This window comes from Capsicum annuum, chromosome 8, assembly GCF_002878395.1.
Source record: "Capsicum annuum cultivar UCD-10X-F1 chromosome 8, UCD10Xv1.1, whole genome shotgun sequence".
Classification (NCBI taxonomy): Eukaryota; Viridiplantae; Streptophyta; class Magnoliopsida; order Solanales; family Solanaceae; genus Capsicum; species Capsicum annuum.
In genome coordinates this window covers 167324017-167343279 of record NC_061118.1, presented here as the reverse complement: position 1 = coordinate 167343279, position 19263 = coordinate 167324017, and the positions used below count along the sequence as shown (strand labels likewise).

General features: G+C 37.1%; 1 protein-coding gene and 1 non-coding gene across 24 annotated transcripts in view; both read left to right on the top strand.

Annotated features, from left to right (window-relative positions):
• LOC107840313 overlaps nucleotides 1–13920 on the top strand; it is a 57280-nt gene extending 43360 nt beyond the window's left edge. For 19 of the 23 annotated variants that reach the window (XR_007043767.1, XR_007043778.1, XR_007043776.1 and 16 more), the window contains 4 exons: nucleotides 11538–11645; nucleotides 11735–12054; nucleotides 12174–12453; nucleotides 12546–13477. This is a non-coding gene — a transcript (uncharacterized LOC107840313). Of the gene's footprint in view, nucleotides 1–4524; nucleotides 4650–11537; nucleotides 11703–11734; nucleotides 12055–12173; nucleotides 12454–12545 lie in introns of all 23 variants that reach the window. The other 4 variants (XR_007043770.1, XR_001665225.2, XR_007043766.1 and 1 more) reach the window with 4 other exon arrangements.
• A 2502-nt stretch (nucleotides 13921–16422) lies between these two features.
• Nucleotides 16423–19094, top strand: LOC124885116 (pentatricopeptide repeat-containing protein At5g39710-like). Its single transcript, XM_016684143.2, has one exon. The coding sequence runs from the start codon at nucleotides 16525–16527 to the stop codon at nucleotides 18820–18822; it is 2298 nt and encodes a 765-aa protein (XP_016539629.1). The 5' UTR covers nucleotides 16423–16524; the 3' UTR covers nucleotides 18823–19094.
• Nucleotides 19095–19263: the final 169 nt, after the last annotated feature.

The following is a 19263-nucleotide window of genomic DNA, read 5'->3' as shown; positions in this document are numbered from 1 at the left end:
CGCGTCAACACATCCATTACTAACGCAAACAAAAAGGGACTAAGAGTAGATCCCTGATGCAATCCTGTCAGGACAGTGAAATGCTCTGAGTCTCCTCCCGCCGTCCTCACCTGGGTTTTCGCTCCCTCATACATATCCTTAATTACTCGTATATATGCTTGCGGTACTCCACTCACCTCCAAGCATCTCCAAAGCACTTCCCTGGGGACTTTGTCGTACGCCTTTTCCAGGTCGATGAACACCATGTGCAGATCCTTCTTCCTCTCCCTATACTGCTCCACCAACCTCCGTACCAGGTGGATTGCCTCCGTCGTCGAGCGGTCGGGCATAAATCCGAACTGGTTTTCCGAAATAGACACTATCCGTCTCAGCCTCACCTCGACCACTCTCTCCCATATCTTCATAGAGTGACTCAGCAACTTAATCCCCCTATAGTTATTGCAACACTGAATGTCCCCCTTATTCTTATAGAGGGGGATCATGGTACTCCACCTCCACGCCTCGGGCATCTTTGCCGTCCTGAAAATTTCATTGAACAATGCAGTCAACCACCTTACACTAGCGTCTTCCTATTAAATGTCTTGCAGATTTCTTTCTTCTGTTTTGTGTGGGTAGTAAGTCCAAAACCCTTAATCTGATAGAAAATTATTAGATAGATGTAATTAGCAACCTAATCATTGTAGATGCACCTTCCCAAACAATAATCCTGCAGTTGCATAGTCTTCTGATTCAAAAGAAAAGGAAGAAGCAGGCCACCCGATATTATTATTAATTGCAATCAATTTTTCTTATTTTATTGATTAACTGGATAAATTCCTTAGTTCCCCCCCCCCCCCCCCCCCCCCCCCAGTTATGTTCCAATTTAAAGTTTAGCATTCTATTAAAGACCCTTTCCATTTCAGTTGAATTAGTTTAGTTGAAATTAGGCGGCAAAAATAGGAAGCTTCTAGAATCTGTTACAGCTGTTTAGTCTACATTGTTTCCACTGTTCCAGGAAACAGTTATAACAACGTTTCCCGCCAATTTCTCATTAGAGATTCAGTGCCTATATTAGCTTGTAATTGTGGAGATTGACTCACGTTTTGAGAATTGAAAGTCAAGTAAAATAAGTTTCCTCTGGTTGCTCTCTCTTGAAGGTGTTTGTTCAGAAATTATTCCTTAGAACTCTTTTTCTGTTTTCTCTTTAAGCTACCCCAATAAATTGGGGCTATATCATTGGTAGTAGAGACAGGCGTTTCTGGTTGGGATAAGATGGCTGACCACAATACGCGATTGCATGAGATACGTAAGGAAATTGATGCGTTAAAAGGATCCATGGAAAGGGTAGCAAGTTGTGTTTTGAAGATTGGTGACATTGTTGACACTAAGGTCACGAATGCAATGGCAGAGATCAAACAATTGATTGCTGCAATGACGGCGTGTCATGGGCAATAATAGAATGGACCTTGTGATGGACAAGGAAATGGAGCCCCAATTGTGGTGGACGAGCAGAATCTGGGGGTTGTGGAAGATGGAACAACAATAGAGGGGGAGTACCAGTTGCCTACTCGCTGTTACCATGTCAAATTCCCCAAATTTTATGAGACTGGGTTGAAGGATTGGATTTAAAAAGCGGAGCAGTTTTTTAATGTGGATGAAACCCCAGCAAGTTCAAGGGTTAAATTGGCCTCTTGTAGATTGGAGGGGAAAGCACTGCACTGGCATCAAACATTCATGAAGAATAGGCTTACAAGGGAATGACCAGCATGGCGAGAATACGTGAATTATCTATACGCAAGGTTTGGGACAGAGATCTTTGATGACCCCATGGTTGATGTCTAGGATCTGAGGCAGGTATCATCTGTACAAGATTATGTTGATGCGTTTGATGAGCTTTTTACTAGAGTTAAATTGGCTGATGAGTATGTAATTAGTTGTTTCATATAAGGACTAAACCCTGAGATTGGAATACCAGTAATAATGTTTGCACCTAGATCTTTCCAAAAGAATATTAGTTCCCCAAGAATTCAAGAAAGAACAAATTCCTTGAACCACCAAACAACCACAAATTCTTTTGCCCCAAAAACTTCTTTCAAGCAACCAGTTTTTTACAACCTTCTAGTTCTCAACACTATTCAAAAATGATTTTACCCAAAACAAACCCTGTGTCAAACTCTAAAGGGTTCAAACCTAAATTTTTGAGTCCTTAAGAGATGGAAGAATGGAGGTCTAATGGCCTTTGTTACAATCGTGATGAGAAGTACAGTTTCAATCATGTTTGTAAAAACAAGAGGCAGTTATTTTCTATGGAGGTGGAGGAAGAAGAAGAAAATGAGTACATAATGGATAATGTGGAGTTGTTTGCCATGATGGCACAAGGTTTTCCTACAGATGTTGAGGGGTCTATCATGCCTTGTGTGTCTGTGCATGCTATGAATGGTGTTTATGATTGCAAAAAAGTGAGAGTAACTTCTACTGTCAAGGGAAAGGCTGTTCAAGTGTTGATTGACACAGGGAGTACACAACTTCCTGGATCTTGCGGCAACAAAGAGTTTGTGGTGGTGTTTATCAAGTTTAAGCCCATTTCCCGTGTTTGAGACTGATGGGAAATAAGGTGGATTGCAGTCATGTAACCAAATGATTGGTTTGGAAGATGCAAGGTGTGTTGTTTAAATCTGATAGCTCAAATTCTTTTTTGACAATGTTTTTAGACTTCATGGAATGCCCAAAACCATTGTTTCAGTCAGAGATGTGGTTTTCACTAGCAAGTTTTGGAAGGAGCTATTCAGTTTGAAAGAAGTATCTCTTCTTACATCAACCGTCTACCAGCCTCAAATAGATGGACAGACAGAGGTTGTTGTCAACAGGTGTCCTGAATGTTACCTAAGGTGTATGACCTTTGAGAAGCCTAAGCCATGGCCTTAGTGGTTGCCTCTTGCTGAATGGTGGTACTACACTAACCACCACACTGCCACTCATCTCACTCCTTTTGAAGTAGTCTATGGACACATGCGCCCCCTCTTTTACCCTATATGCCATTTGACTCTGCACTTGAGATTGTGGAAAGAAGTTTGCAGGCTAGAGAGGCTACTCTAAGGGCTTTGAAATCTCATTTGGAAAAGGCTCAAAGTATGATGAAGATCCAAGCTGACAGAAAGAGGACAAATAAGACTTATGCAGTAGGTGACATGGTCTATATAAAGTTGCAGCCTTATAGGTAATTGTCGCTTAAAGATCATTCTTTCAAAAACTTATCTGCAAAATTTTATCGGCCTTTCAGTATTATTGCTAAAGTGGACCTGTACGTACACTCTAGCTCTACCCCTCATTCTAAAATCCGTTCCACCTTCCATATCTCTCAGCTTAAGAAGAAACTAGGTGGTCAGGTTACTACTGTTCAATTGCCTGAAGTACACATTGAGGCTGGCTGTGTGATTTTGGCACCTGAGGCTATATTAGATATAAGGTTGGCTCTCAAGAAGGGCACTACTGTGACCCAACTACTAATGAAGTGGCTCAATGCACCTATGAAGGATAGTACATGGGTGGATCTTGAAGATTTTCTGCTGAAATTTTCAGATTTTCAAACTTGATCCTTGAGGACAAGGATAATTTCCAGCGGAGGGCATTGTTATGTTCTAATTTAAATACTTTCTTGTTTTAGCATTCTATTAAATACACTTTCCGTTTCAGTTGAATTATTTTATTTGAAATTAGTCGGCAAAAATAGGAAGCTTTTAGAATCTGTCACAGCTGTTAAGTCTACACTGTTATCACTGTTCCAAGAAACAGTTATAACAACTTTTCCTGCCAATTTCTCAGTAGAGATTCAGTGCCAATATTAGCTTGTAATTGTGGAGATTGACTCATTTTTTGAGAATTGAAAGTCAAGTAAAACAAGTTTCCTCTGTTTTCTCTCTTGAAGGTGTTTGTTCAGGAACTATTCCTTATGACACTTTTTCTGTTTTCTCTTCAAACCCCCATCCCCCACCCAAAAAAAAAGCAAAAATTAGGGAAGAAACTACAGACTTTACACAACAATGTAACAAAAATATTCATTAGTATTGTCCCGTTTTCCAAGTGGTTGTTTGATATTAGTATCTAATACTCAAAAGAATCACTTACACCATCAGCTCTAAGACAACTTGATAAGCATGTATCAAGATTCACTACTGAGATTTATTTTTACGCAGAAAATTCCTTTTGTTTCCCGATTATTGTGATGCGCTTGTTAAAATACCTTCAGGGTTTTACCAAATACGCTGTAAGGAAGCAATCACTATATGATACTCTATGAACAAAATATTGGGTTTCTTTCCTGCTCATAGACCATTAATTATCTCCCTTAAGCTTCGAAAATGTACTTCTTTACTGAATGAACTGACATTAACAAATTACATTTAATTTGGATTTTCAATAAAGATATGAACTGACCAGTACAATTATACTTTGACCATACCAATAGTAAAAGCTTAACCCCAAAGAGGAAAGATCAGTTGTATTAATACCTTATTGTTTTGTTAAATAACATTTACCTTTTCTTAGGGGAAGCAGACAAAGATCCTCTCTGGAATCTTGACAGTATCCCTAAAAGAAAGAGTTCAGAGCATGGACAACCCATTTTGTCACCTGTTGAAAGAATTCAGAGGCAACTTCATTACAATCTGCAGGTACTAGACTTTGAAGATATATCTGCCGGAGATGAAACTGTTACTCTAATTTATGCAAGGAACCAATACATTCCACCTAATGAGATTGGTCTTGGAGTGATGTTTGTACCACCACCAACTACTACAGAATGCTCAATGTCTATTAAATCCAATGGTAGAAGATAATCTCTTTTGTTTAATGTATATTCCTGTAAAAAATTCACATCTGTAAGTAAATTTTGAGATGCATGCATAAGATTCAAAATGGAATGTGAAACCAACTCATATTGTCTAGTTGGTGCAACATTGGTTAAAAACAATTTGTGATGTTCTAACTTTATTGGATGTCCCTACTGGCAGAGCAGAACAACTTTGATGTTTTGAGACCATCTAGTTTGCCAATTATGCATTTATTTTGGAGATTTATAATTCTGTCATTTTATTATGTGGATTTCAATGAATTAGATATGTCTATTCTGCTTTTTGGGTGTATTTAATTTGTCTATTTCGTTGTCCGTCACCGCATGCGTACCTACAAGTTTGTTAATTTATATGGACTCCATGGTAAACTTATAACCTTTTTTTGGCTAAGTTCCTAAAATAAGCTCATTTTGAATAGTGTTTTTGTTTCCAAACATATTGTTCCAAAAAAGTACTTTAGGAGAAGCAGTTTGTGTTTGGCCAATAAATTTAAAACAACGGTTATGAGCGGCAATTACTGCTTGACTGAGCTTTTTAAAAGTCTTTTTAAGTGCATTTTTCTCAAAGTGCTTCGAGGGGAATACTTCTTTTAGCTTTTGAAAACAGCTTATTCTTCTCCTCCGAAGCAATTATTTTCTTCCAAAAGCTTGGCCAAAATATCACTTTTTAAAATTAGTTTTTTTAAAAAAAAATTAAGCACTTTTGAGAATAATGAGCTTGGCCAAACAGGTTACTACATTGTAACATCTTAAAGACCACCCGAAATGCCCGATTCAACATTTAGCTCAGTCTATTCTAGATGTGTTACAACGCCTACTTCATAGTACTTCAAAGTCTACCAAGTAATATAGAAGTATAAATCTATTTTGAAGAGTGTTATGTTGCTACTTGAGGGCTTTTATGAAACTCCATACTAAATTATTCTGAGTCTTAATTGCTCTTGGATTATGTATTAATGACTCTCTAGCTTCTCTTTTTAATGTAAATATTATTGGCTTCTTGTTACAACTCAAAAGGGGATCAAAGAAACTTTTTGGTCGACTTAGTTTTCAAACTTTTTCTGGTTGTGCATACAATAACCACGCAGGGACACACAAACTGAGGAAAAAACACTCTTCAAAATGAGTTGATTTTAGAGGCTTAGCCAAAAAAGGCAATAAGTCCACCATGGGGTACACACAAACTAACAAACTTGTAGGTAAGCACGCAGTGACAAGACAACGAAATTGACAAATTAAATGCACCCAAAAGCAGAATTGACATATCTAATTCATTGAATCCATTCAGTAAAACGGGAGACTTAGAAATCTCCAAAATAAATGCATAACTGGCAAACTAGGTGGTCTCAAAACACCAAAGTTGTTCTGCGTTGCCAGTGGGGACATCCAATAAAGTTGGAACAAAACAAATTATTTTTAACCAATATTGCACTAGCTAGACAGTAAGAATTGGCTTCACATACCACTTTGAATCTTATGCATGCATCTCAAAATTCACTTACAAATGTGAATTTTCTATAGGAACATACATTGAACAAGAGACATTATCTTCTGTTGTTGGAGTTAACAGACATCGAACCTTCTGTAGTAGTCGGTAGTGGTACGAACAACATCGCTCCAAGACCAATCTCATTAGGTGGAATGTATTGGTTCCTTGCTTAAATTTGAGTAACAGTTTCATCACCGACAAATATAACTTCAAAGTCTGGTGCATGCAGATTGTTATGAAGTTGCCTCTGGATTTTTTCAACAGGTGACAAAATGGGTTGTCCAAGCTATGGTCTCTTTCTTTTGGGGACACTGTCAGGATTCCAGAGAGAATCTTTGTCAGTTTCCCCTAAGAAAAGGTAAATGCTATTCACAAAACAATAAGGTATTAATACAATAGATCTTTCCTCTTTGGGGTAATGCTTTTACTATTGGTATGGTCAAAGTATAGATGTACTGGTCAGTTCATATTTTATTGAAAATCCAAATTACATGTAATTTTTTAATTTCAGTTCATTGAGCAAAGAAACTTGTTTTTGAAGCTTAGGGGAGACGCAATAATTAATGATCTATGAGCAGGGAAGAAACCTAATATTTTGTTTATATTGTGATTGCTTCCCTACGACGTATTGGTAAAACCCTGAATGTGATTTGACAAGCACATCACAATAATCGGGAAACGAAAGGAATTTCCTATGTAAAAATAAATCTTAGAGTTGTGAATCTTGATACATGCTTATCAAGTTGTCTTAGAGCTCATGGTGTGAGTGATTCTTTTGAGTATTAGATACTAATATAAAACAACCATGCTAATGAAAGTTTCAGTTTCATTGTTAAATTGTTGGGTAAAGTCTGTAGATTCTTCCCCTGTTTTCGCACTTTTTTTTGTGTGTGTGTTTGTTTGTTTGGGGGGGGGGGGGGAGTTGAGGGATCCCGTTAATCAATATTGGAGCGTGGAATGCTTAATCTTAGTTTTGTCTGAAACGCAGAATGCTTAATCTTCAAAGTTAATTATTTTGCCAAAAAGGGAAGTAGAGATGGCGTTAGATATATTTTATGCCCAAAAGGAAAATGGTATGGTGGAGCGAAGATTTTCTGCCATATACTCAAGTACAAGAATGAATCTTGATGTAAGGAGCATAACATGATAGCTTAACACAGAACTTGCAACTGAGGATTTTAAAGTCGAAAGATACACCTGCTTGTTGTCTCTCGGATTAACTTTCTTTCTTTACCGGCAAGCCCATTTCTGCGTTTTTGCTTCAAGGGTGTGCTTGTGAAATTACAACTATGTCCAGAGTAGACGATATAGAAAATAGCTAATGGACATGTAGTTTCACTAAGATTGTTGTTTAAAACACCATATAAAATTCCTTTACTTGTCAAAATAATCATTATTAGCTTCAACAACAAAACATGTGATTTTGATAATAGTCTTTGAGCAAAATTTCAAGAGGTCGAGGAAGCATTTGTATTAAAGTGTCTTTACCTAGTTTTAGAGAATTCTATTACTGAAAGGAGTCCCCTTCTACATTTAAGAGATTTTGTTCACTATATTAGTCTAGTATGTAAAACAATCAATATCAGAAGCCCCTCTTTGCATAAAGAGATCAGGGACATTAGACCTTTATGTACTAGCCTTTGGCACAAACATTAAGAAATCCGTTTAAATAACAGTAGTTATAAGGGTTTTCTGACTAAGTTACCCTTTATATCTCTTCAATTCTAAGTTGCTCGGTCTCTTCACTAATGGTGCCGCATCCATGTCGACATGACATGGGTGTGGGATTCGTACACGATCCGGTCAACCGAATTTGGATACTTTTACCAAAATTGATGGAGGAATTTCGAACTAAGGTGGAATTGAAGAAAATAGAATACGTTGTATACATAAATTTCTATGTCACTCTTTTTCCTTTTATCTCCTTCCGTGATTCTCCTCTTGATCAATATTTTCTCTTCATGTTTTCCACATAATCTCATCATGTAGGTTTTGTAACTTTATTTTTATAGATTTGAATTATTTTTGGCCGAATCTCTGTACCCTTATCCATACATGGATCTATATCCCCTTGTCTTAAAATTTAGATCGTGAAGAATTCGACCTCATCTGCACCTGTATCGAACACTCCTACCCAAATCCAAGCAACTTAGCTTCAAATTACCTATTACCTCTCCGCAAACTTTTTAGATCATTTATTGAAACAAGGTTTGACTTGAAAAACAACAATACACATTCTTGATTTCCTTAAATGACACTTTGGACCAACTTTGAAAGGCTAAAACAACATTTAATAGGGACTAGAGGTAGTACCATCACCAACACCCCTACTTAACCCCATTTCTAAGAGCCGAATAGTCTTTTTTTCTCATATTGCACCATTGGTGACTCAAACATCATGTTATCGTTGAGGGTGGAGGGTCCTTAGCATTAAACTGTCCCTCTCTTGTCACGTTTATATAGCTCACAATTGACAGAATTAACACAAGGATAAAATCTACTAATTTGTTTTAGTGTATGACCATCTCATCTAAATGTTTATGTCCTTAGAGATCACACAATTATTTACTTAAATTATGCCTTTGACATGCCCTGTCATTTGTGGGCTCCTAGCACTTGGATTTTTTTATTATTATGGGTGATAGTAAGACTCAAATCTTAGATCTTTATGCGCTCTAATACCATTTAAGTGTGTGGTCATCTTATCTAAAAGTTTCAACGGTTAGAGAAAGTACACTTCCATTTATTTAGCTTATGTTTGCAATAATTGTGATTTTGTTAAATCATCTACAACAACATTGTGAAGAAATATATGAGAAAAAACAAACTGAATTGTTGTATCTACGTTATTACATTGAGACCCTATTTATAGATGTTATACTATAATCCCTTTCCAACTAGGATACTACACTATAATCTTTTTCCAATTAGGATACCACATTGCAATCCTTTTCCAAGTAGGATATCATTTACTATTTCTGTTCCTACACCAATTCTAACACTCCCCCTCAAGTTGGTGCATACAAGTCATATATATATCTATCTTGTTACAAATGTAATTAATACGAGGACCTGTAAAGGACTTGGCGAAGATATTTGCAAGAAAACTAGTAAGGACTGCTCGGGGCGTCTGCCAAATCACAGTTGGAAAGGAGCAAATTGAAAAAGTGGTTGAAAAATAGTTAACAATGCAGGAAATTCCATTTGTCACTGGAAAATTGCCAAAACTGGTATAATATATTTAGGTCATCTCGAAATCAAGAGCTGAGTAGATCTTGTACAAGAAAGTATCGAAAAACTAGTCGAAACATGCTCACGCGCCGGATTATTAGATTTGACGGCTGAAAAGCGGTCAAAATTTATGGATAGATCGGAATGATGGTTAAATCCTACTGTAAAAGAGGAATTATATGGGTAGGGTTGGAATAATGGTACGATCCTACTAAAAAGAGAAATTATATGGGTAGGATCAGGATGACGGCACAACCCTACAAAAAAAAGAGAAATTAGATGGGTAGGGTCGGAATGATGGCACGACCATATGCATCTTAGATCAGATCTGATGAGTCACCGGAAAGATGCACGGTGGCCATCTTTTGCTAATATAATCATTGGCCAGACAGCCGACATATATGGATTATAATTGTCCACCGGTAGTGAAAGCTCTTTGATTTTCTACCAAAATTATGGAGGCTCTAATACAACAACATACCCGGTGTATTCGCACATAGTGGGGGGGTCCGACCATCTGGGTATAGAGATTCTGATACCATTAGAAGAAATATAAGAAAAAAATATTATTGAATTTTTTACATTATTACAATGAGACCCTATTTATAGACGCTATACTATAATCCCGTTCCAACCAGGAGACTACACTATAATTTTTTTCCAATTAGGATACTTCATTGAAATCCCCCTTTTCCAATTAGAATACAACATTGAAAATCCTCCTTTTCCAATTAGAATACAACATTGAAAATCCTCCTTTTCCAATTAGGATACTACATTGAACCAGCTTTGTAGGACAACATATTGTAGCAAGATTTCACTGAAAAAGACCCTTTGGATGTCCTCGAAGGGTTCTGTAATTACTGAACCTTCTACCCTGATACTGGTTGTCTCACCAATTACTTATTAAAAAAAATGAGAGATACGTCTCACCCATTATCAGGTATATGTGAGCAAAAGCTTATATTACCGTCGCTGTTGATCATTGGAGTATGCTAGTTGTTTTGATTTTGGGCCAGTGTTTTTTCTTTTGCAAAAGCAGTTCCATTTTTCAGCAAAAGTTATATTTAGCACCAGGATATTTGACGTAAAGATCTTTATTGTTATGTACTTGACCCGTTAACACAAATGAGATACTTATCCAAGGATACAGACCCAGGAATAAATGAATAACTGATGAGGAAATAACATGATAATTCTTCTGCGTTCAGGAAGCTGTTTAGTTTGTCTGTAGTCTTTGAGATTCGGATGCAACCGAATTCACCTAGAAAATGACGATAATAAAAACTTACTTGGACAATCCACAGTGTTTGGTTCAAGTGGCAAAGGTTGAGTGACTTGTGACTTAGGTTAGAGATACGATCTCTATGCGATTCAAATTAATCATTGTTTTCAGTGAAGAAGGGAAGAGGCCTGGTGAAGGCTGTTGGTTGTTCCTAAAGGGTTGCCATAAACTTAGCAGGAAAAAACTACTGGTCTGGTGAACAATCTCTGCCAAAGATCTTTTAGCCTGTGAAATTATCTTGCTAGATTATTATTCTAGGATGGAAGAAAGATCAAGGCTAAAGCAACCTGTTCTTGTTGATTCTGTCTCTTCACTCTACTGTTGTTTGTCTCGATAACTTCACTTGGATAATTTTCAGGATGCATATTGCTCTTATATGGTTTAGTTTAGATGTTCCTACACCTAAATCAAATCATATTGTGTTTCTCTCATATTATGGGTTCATAAACCTGTGCATTGTACTCTATTCCCTGAATTTTTGAAAGGTATTAAATCGATGAAATTTGATTCTTTTTTTGTTGCATCTTTTTAAAATAGTTTGGGATGTTCTCTTGTTAATGCAATGCTGCTTGATGATGTACTTTTTAAGTTCTGCTGATTTATACAAGCTGATGTGATTATTCAGCATTTTCCAGCTCTAATGTTTATAGTCTTGTTAGCATTTGACTTGGTAAATTGCACCTAATACTTTTCCATTTTAATAGGCGTTGTCGAAATCTTTGACAGTAGATGAACTGTCCTATCTAAAGGGGCAATTTGCATTGCTGGAGGCAGACAAAATGGCAACATAAAAGCTAGAAAACATAAGATCTGTTAGTAGCTAGACTCTCTCATCTCATCTGTTCTGCGCTGTTTGGGCAAGCCTGAAGGTCTCATCTCCTTACTTTTTTTTACCATATAGGCGCTACTGAAATATGGAACAGATGCTATGAAGGAGTCTCAGATTCCAGATTTTCTTGCCTCAGTACCACTGACATAACCACCATTTGTGTGTTTCCCTGCTTCTTCTGTGGTCCTAGCTTATGCATAGTGGTTTCCAATGTTATCTTTGACAGCTTAATGCACTTCAAAAAAAAGGATGGATTTTGAAGAATTCTGCGCAGCTGCCTAAGTATTCATCAGTTGGAGGCTCTTGAGTGCTGGGAGCAACATGCTAGGTGTGCATATGAAATTTTTGATAAGGATGGCAATAGGGCTATTGTTATAGAAGAACTCGCATCTGTAAGTTTCCTTTTGTTTCTTTCAAATGCCATATATGCTCTCATGTTAGTGTTGACTTATTGAGCATACAGGGTATTGTATTTTTAATGCCTAATATTGTGATCAAATCTCGCTTTCAGGAACTTGAACTGGGTCCTACAATACCAGTTCATGCTGTCCTTCATGACTGGATAAGGCATACAGATGGAAAGCTAAGTTTTCTTGGTTTTGTGAAATTGTTGCATGGTGCACTTGCAAAGGCGCAGTAGCATTTGAAAGCTTTCGGGATTGCTCGTTATACTGTAGTCTGGACATTGTGGCTGAGATAATCTTCAAGCATTTCAACGTTTTACAGATATCAGACACCTTTGCAGTGCAACGCTAAGAATCCTAGGCCTGCTCTGGGTTCAACTTGCTGGAGTATGTTTGATCCACGGGTTTCACTCTCAGCATGTACTGACCACTTGTTCTTCCACGCCATTTAGTTTAAAGATTTCTGATGGTGTGCGCAGGTAAACACATGGTTGATTGGACTAGCAGAGTAGCAGTTGTTTGTTACCAAGGGGAATGGTCCTGCTTGCAACTCCTGCCAACAGGGATTTACAAGATGAAGTGACTGGTTTGCCACTTAAATTGGGATTGTGGTTTCAGTATAGATTAATAGGGCCTTAGTTTATTCAGCGCTGGAATTGATTGATTTCTATTTATTGTCAAATTTGAGTCCAGGCTAAAGTTGCCGGAATTATATCTTAGCAGATAAAAGTGCGTACTATTTGAAAACCGACAACATACCCAATGTATTCCCACACAGGGGGGTCTGGGGAAGGTAGAGTGTACGCAGATCATACCATTACCTCAAATGAAGTACTTACTATTTGGAAACCAAATGACTAAAATAATGCTGCCACAAGTTATACATATTCCACAAAAGCTAATGCACGTCGATACGAGCCATATACAAATATTGTCAATGACATTATATTTCACCAGTTCTGCTTCTGCTTCAAGTCAGTATACCAATTAGCAATGATGTATTGGGAGTTTGGGGCTGTTATGCTTGTTTTGTGGAAGTGTTAATTAGTGTTAATGGTGGTTTAAACCTGATAAAGTTCATCTATTTACTCAAAATATATCTAGTTAGATGTATATGTTTATTTCTGTTTGCTTTAAGGATCAATGATTTTTTATTTTTCTTCTGTACTCGGTGTTCGTACCCATGGTCTTTTGGAAAGAATCTCTCTATCTCTATGAGGTACTGATATGATCTACATATACTTTACCCCCTTCTAACCACACTTTATGAGATTTCATTGGTAATGTTGTTGTCGGTGTGCGTACCTATTGTAAAGGTTGGGCTAATTCAAAGTCGCACTTGGAAGGAAAAATCTTTTTTAAAATCATTTGATTATATATATAACACTACACGTGATGAAACAAACCATAATCTAAGAGTATGGCATATCTTGCAGGTGAATATTATGATCAAATCCTCAGAGGTAATTAATCCTCTTTCTAAGAATAGCAGACATCAAAGTGGTAAATGAGAATATCGTGATCAAATGTCAGTTGATTATTCATATAACAATACATGTGATGAAACAAAGGATATCCCAGGAGTATGACATATGTTGCACGTGGTTATCTGTACTTTAACAAAGCACTTTCTAGTTCTAGTGATAAATGAGAATATTGTGATCAAATGTCAGTTAATTCCTTAGAGGTAATTAATCCTCTTACTATGAATAACAAATACTGTAGTGATTTGGGGTATGCATCGGTCGGTTCGATTCGATTTTATATATTATTGGTTCGGTTTGTCAGTTTTCAATTTTAAATATGCTAAACCAATAATCAAATTAATAAGATATTTTTTATCGATTTTTGGTTTATCGATTTTTAGTCCTTAATGGTTCGATTTTTGGTTTAACCGATAAGAAAATACTCATAAAATAGTAGTAACTAACATAAAAAAAAAAATGAATCTTAGTTGCAACCAAAAATTCAACATGATGTGTTTTAATTTTACAAGAATCTTCTAGTTTGAATTAAATGTTGTTAGGGGAAATTAAGAGTTTGTATAATTGAAATAATAGATTTGTTAATTTGTAGAAATTAAAGAGAAATATATAATAAGTCATATATGTATACAACAACAACAAACTCAGTGTATAGTCCATACCTCTACTTCTCCCGCTACCTCTGGAGAAGTAGAGAGGTTGTTTCTGATAGACCCCCGGCTCAAGATAAAGAATAATAAACAAGGAGGATGGATGACACAACGGAAAAATCAAGAATAAGAAATAATAAAAATGAAACCAGAGAAAAAATGAAATACGAGAAACAGAGGCAACACTAAATAAGAAAATACTAACTAGGAAATAGGCCCCCCACCTAGTAGTAAAATACTCTCACATACCAATGACACCTACGTACATAGTCCTAGGGTTACGAACCCGACTACACAAGATCTCTCCTAACTGCCTGCTGCAACTCACACACTCACACTAGCCTTCTACCCTTATCCGCGACCTCCACACCTTTCTATCTAGGATTATGTCTTCAATAAGCTGAAGTTGCTTCATGTCCTGCCTAATCACCTCCCTTCAGTATTTCTTCGGCCTACTTCTATTCCTCCTGAAACCATCTAAAGCTAGCCTATCACACCTACAAATTAGCGCATCCGCGCCCCTCCTCATCACATGCCCAAACCATCTCAGCCTTCCTTCCCACATCTTGTCCTCCATTGAAGCCACTTCCACCTTCTCTCGGATAACCTCATTCCTAACTTTGTCCCCTCTAGTAAGCCCAACCACATTTCTAACTTTGTCTCCTCTAGTAAGCCCACACATCAAATGTAACATTCTCATTTCCGTCACCTTCAATTTTTGGATGTGGGAGTGCTTAACCGGTCAACACTCCGCTTCATACAACATGACTGAATGGACTGTCACTCTATAGAATTTGCCTTTAAGCTTAAGGGCACCTTCTTATCACACAACACTTCCGAGGCGAGCCTCCACTTCATCCAACCTGCTCCAATACGTTTAGAGACATCCTTATCAATCTCACCATTCCCCTAAATCGTAGACCCAAGATACTTAAAATTATCCCTCTTACAAACATCTTGAGAGTCCAACCTCACAACCACTTCATACTTCGTCCTTCTGCCTCAAGTTATAAGTCGTGTGTGTGTGTATATATATATATATATATATTCTTATTGGGTTAGCGGTTTACCCAATAACTCAATAAAAAAAATAGAACTAAACCAATAACCTAATAATTTTTTTTAGAAAATCATTAAAAAAACGTTAACTCAATAACCCGATAACAATAAATCAATAACATTTTTATCGGTTCGATTTATCGGTCGATTCGATTTTTGCATATCCTAATAGTGATAAATGAGAATATTGTGATCAAATATCTGTTGATTCCTCGGAGGTAAGTAATCCTCTTACTAAGAATGACAAACATCATTATTGATCAGTGTTTCGAAAGGTGTTTAGCGGGCGAATTGCACTAAACACACATTGAGATGCAAATACTAATATTCGGGGCATCACATTAGCATGAGTCTCACGCGAGTCAAATTAAAATGCACTGAGACGTAACTACCAATACGCATTGGCATGAGCCTCAAGCTAATTGTCTAAACACGCATTGAGACATAAATACCAATACGCTATGGCATAAGTTTTGCGTGAGACATAAATACCAATACGCGTTGTCATTAGTCTCAGGCAAGTTGCACTAAACGCACACTGAGACACTAATACCAATATGCATTGTCATGAGTGTAAGACGAGTTACACTGAATACGCACTAAGACACAAATATCAAAATCGGGAGTTTACATCTGCATGAGTCTGAATGTTCAATGTGTAGAATTCAAATCAAAATTGATTAATCAACAATCATATCTAGTATATTACGACAAGGTGATGAGATGTGGAGAGATATCGAATATGTAATCCGCACCTTTAAGCAATGGTGGATCTACCCTTTGCTGAGGGGGTCAGGGAAAAATTATGTTATATATATATGGTTAAAATTATATTTTATGTATATATATTAGATATTAAACCTTCTTTGGTTAATTCGTATGTTCACTTATGAACCCCTTAGTGAATATTCTTGCTCCGTCATTACCTTTAAACTCATGACTTGAGATAAAAATACTTTGTTGTTGAGATATGGAGAGATAACGTATATGCAATCCGTGACTTTGAGATAAAAATACTTTATGGATGAGATATGAAGAAATAACATATATGCACTCCGAACCTCTAAAACGCTGACTTGAAATAAAAACAATGTAGAAAAAAATCGTACAAGAAAATAGATAATAACAAAAATTAAAGTAGTATAAAATAACACTACAGTAATCTACCCAAAACAACATCCAATAAGAAACCAGAAGCTTACCACTAAAACTAATAGTACTACTTTTAACCAAACAAAAAACTCTGCAAATATTTGCCGCTATTTATGGTTGCCGTTGCTCCGGTCGAAACATTTTTCGACATGCTACTTGTTAAACCCTACCGGAGGACCCTCCATAGCTCAACCTCCGACACCCTTTTTGTCGAAAGAGCTGTATCCATTCTCAAACGCAACGACCCTATTTCCTTGAACTCCATTTCTTCCCAATTTACCCCTCAAAATGCTTCTTCCCTCCTTTTCCAATGCCAGTTCGATAAACCCCTCGTTCTAAAATTCATCAACTGGGCACGTAACCGCCATTTCTTCAACCTTAATTGCAAATGTATTTCCGCTCATATCCTTACTCGTTTCAAGCTCTACAAAACTGCACAATCCCTTGCGGAGAATGTGGCGAAATTCGGCGATAACAAGGATAATTCGGTCTTTTTCTGTCTCAGGGATACTTACCATTCTTGTAGGTCTAGTTCTGCTGTGTTTGACTTGATGGTAAAATCTTACTCTCACTTGAAAATGATTGATAGAGCTATGGATATATTTGAATTAGCTAAGTCTAATGGGTTTATGCTCAATGTTTTGTCGTATAATTCGATTCTTGATGCGTTGATCAGGAATTCGTGTAATGGGTCTTTTGAATTAGCTCAAAAGTTTTATGATGATATGGTTAAATTTGGGGTTTCACCTAATGTGTATACTTATAATATTATGATCCGAGGGCATTGTGGAAGAGGGGATATGCGAAAGGGTTTGGTTGTTTTCGATGAAATGGAAAAAAGTGGTTGCTTGCGAAATGTGGTAACGTATAACACTATAATAGGTGGTTATTGTAAGATAGGTAAGGTTGATGAGGCAGTTGAATTGTTGAAACTAATGCAAGTGAGGAACTTGGATCCGAGTGTGGTGACATATAATGCTATTATTAATGGGTTGTGTCGAGAAGGAAGGATGGAAAAGACGTGTGAGATTTTGGAAGAGATGAGGGAAAAGGGTTTAATGCCTGATGAGGTGACGTATAACACACTGGTAAATGGCTATTGTAGAGAGGGTAATTTTCACCAAGCACTTGTTTTGCACTCGGAAATGTTAAGGAATGGGTTGTCTCCAGATGTTGTAACTTATACTTCTCTGATTAATAGCATGTGCAAGACTGGGAATTTGCACCGCGCAATTGAATTTTTTGATCAATTGCGTGCTAGGGGATTATATCCCAACGACAGAACATACACAACATTGATTGTTGGCTTTTCTCAGCAGGGTTTTATGAATGAGGCTTATAAGCTTTTGAATGAAATGATTTCAAACGGCTTTTCCCCTTCAATTGTAACCTACAATGCCTTAATTAATGGGCACTGTGCAGTGGGAAGGATGGAAGATGCTTTACGTGTGACTCAGGAGATGGAACAGAGAAGACTGGTTCCAGATGTTGTAACTTATAGTTCAATAGTATCTGGGTTTTGTAGAAACCGTGATATGGAAAGAGCATTCTCTGTTAAGCAACAGATGGTTGAAAAAGGGGTTTTACCTGATGTTATTACTTATTCATCCCTTATTCAAGGTCTTTGTGCGCAGCAAAGCCTAACTGAAGCTTGTGAACTTTTCCAAGAGATGTTGAGAGAAGGTCTGCAACCTGATAAGTTTACATATACTACACTTATTGGTGCATACTGTGCAAATGGGGATATTAAGGGTGCTTTTCACCTGCATCACGAAATGATCCATAAGGGCTTCTTTCCTGATGTCGTCACTTACAATGTCCTAATCAATGGGCTTAACAAGCAAGCTCGCACTCCGGAAGCAAAGCGGCTTCTGTTCAAGTTGTTGTATGAGCAATCAGTGCCAAATAGTGTCACTTATGACATGTTGATAGAAAGTTGCAAAGATCATGAATTTAAGAGTGCGTTAGATCTTATTAAAGGATTCTGCATGAAAGGTTTGTTGAATGAAGCTGACCGAGTTTTTGAGTTGATGCTGCAAAAACACAAGAATAAGCCGAGTGAAGTAGCTTATAACCTACTTATACATGGTCATTCCAGGGGTGGGAATTTGCATAGAGCCTTGAATCTTTACCGAGAAATGGTTAGTCTTGGATTTGTTCCTCATACAGTAAGCATTATTGTGCTGATGAAAGAACTTTTTAAAGAAGGGATGAGTGATGAATTAAATCAATTAATTCGAAGCACATTGGAAACCTGTAAACTTGCTGATGGTGAGGTAGCAAAAGTTATTGTTGAGGTGAACTTCAAGGAGGGAAATATGGATGCAGTATTCAATGCACTTACTGATATGGCCAAGGATGGTCTGCTTCCAAATAGTGGGAAAACCGCTTTTTGTTACATGCCACAATAAAGTACTTATCATCTAAAATAATCACACAACTGTTTCCATGTATGAGGTAGAGTACATCAAGCAAGCAGGAAACTGAGTTGCAACAAATTGTTTCCCCTCATTTAGATTTCTCATGCATAGTGAATATGGGAGAGCTAGATTATGAGCAACATTCTTTTGAGAAGGTTAAAGTCCCACTTTGCTTGGAAAATGTATAACCTTCCACATGCTAGAAGGTCAGATATTGAACTCCTTGTATCTTTGGACTAAATACATACCTCAATTTGTCAATATCCCGCACCTCAACTTCCGCATAAATAGACTTTTTATACTTCCTTTAGGAGTTTAGTTATATTCAGTTTTAGGTTCTTGTGTTTGGGAATTTCAACTTATGGCCATTAGCTGCAATTTTTTAGGGTTTTCCTCTTTCTGAAATGGTATCATCATGCTAAATTGGGATTT

Bases quoted from the DNA above. Each gene is read 5' to 3' on its own strand.
- LOC124885116 (XM_016684143.2), top strand. From the start codon at position 16,525: ATGGTTGCCGTTGCTCCGGTCGAAACATTTTTCGACATGCTACTTGTT.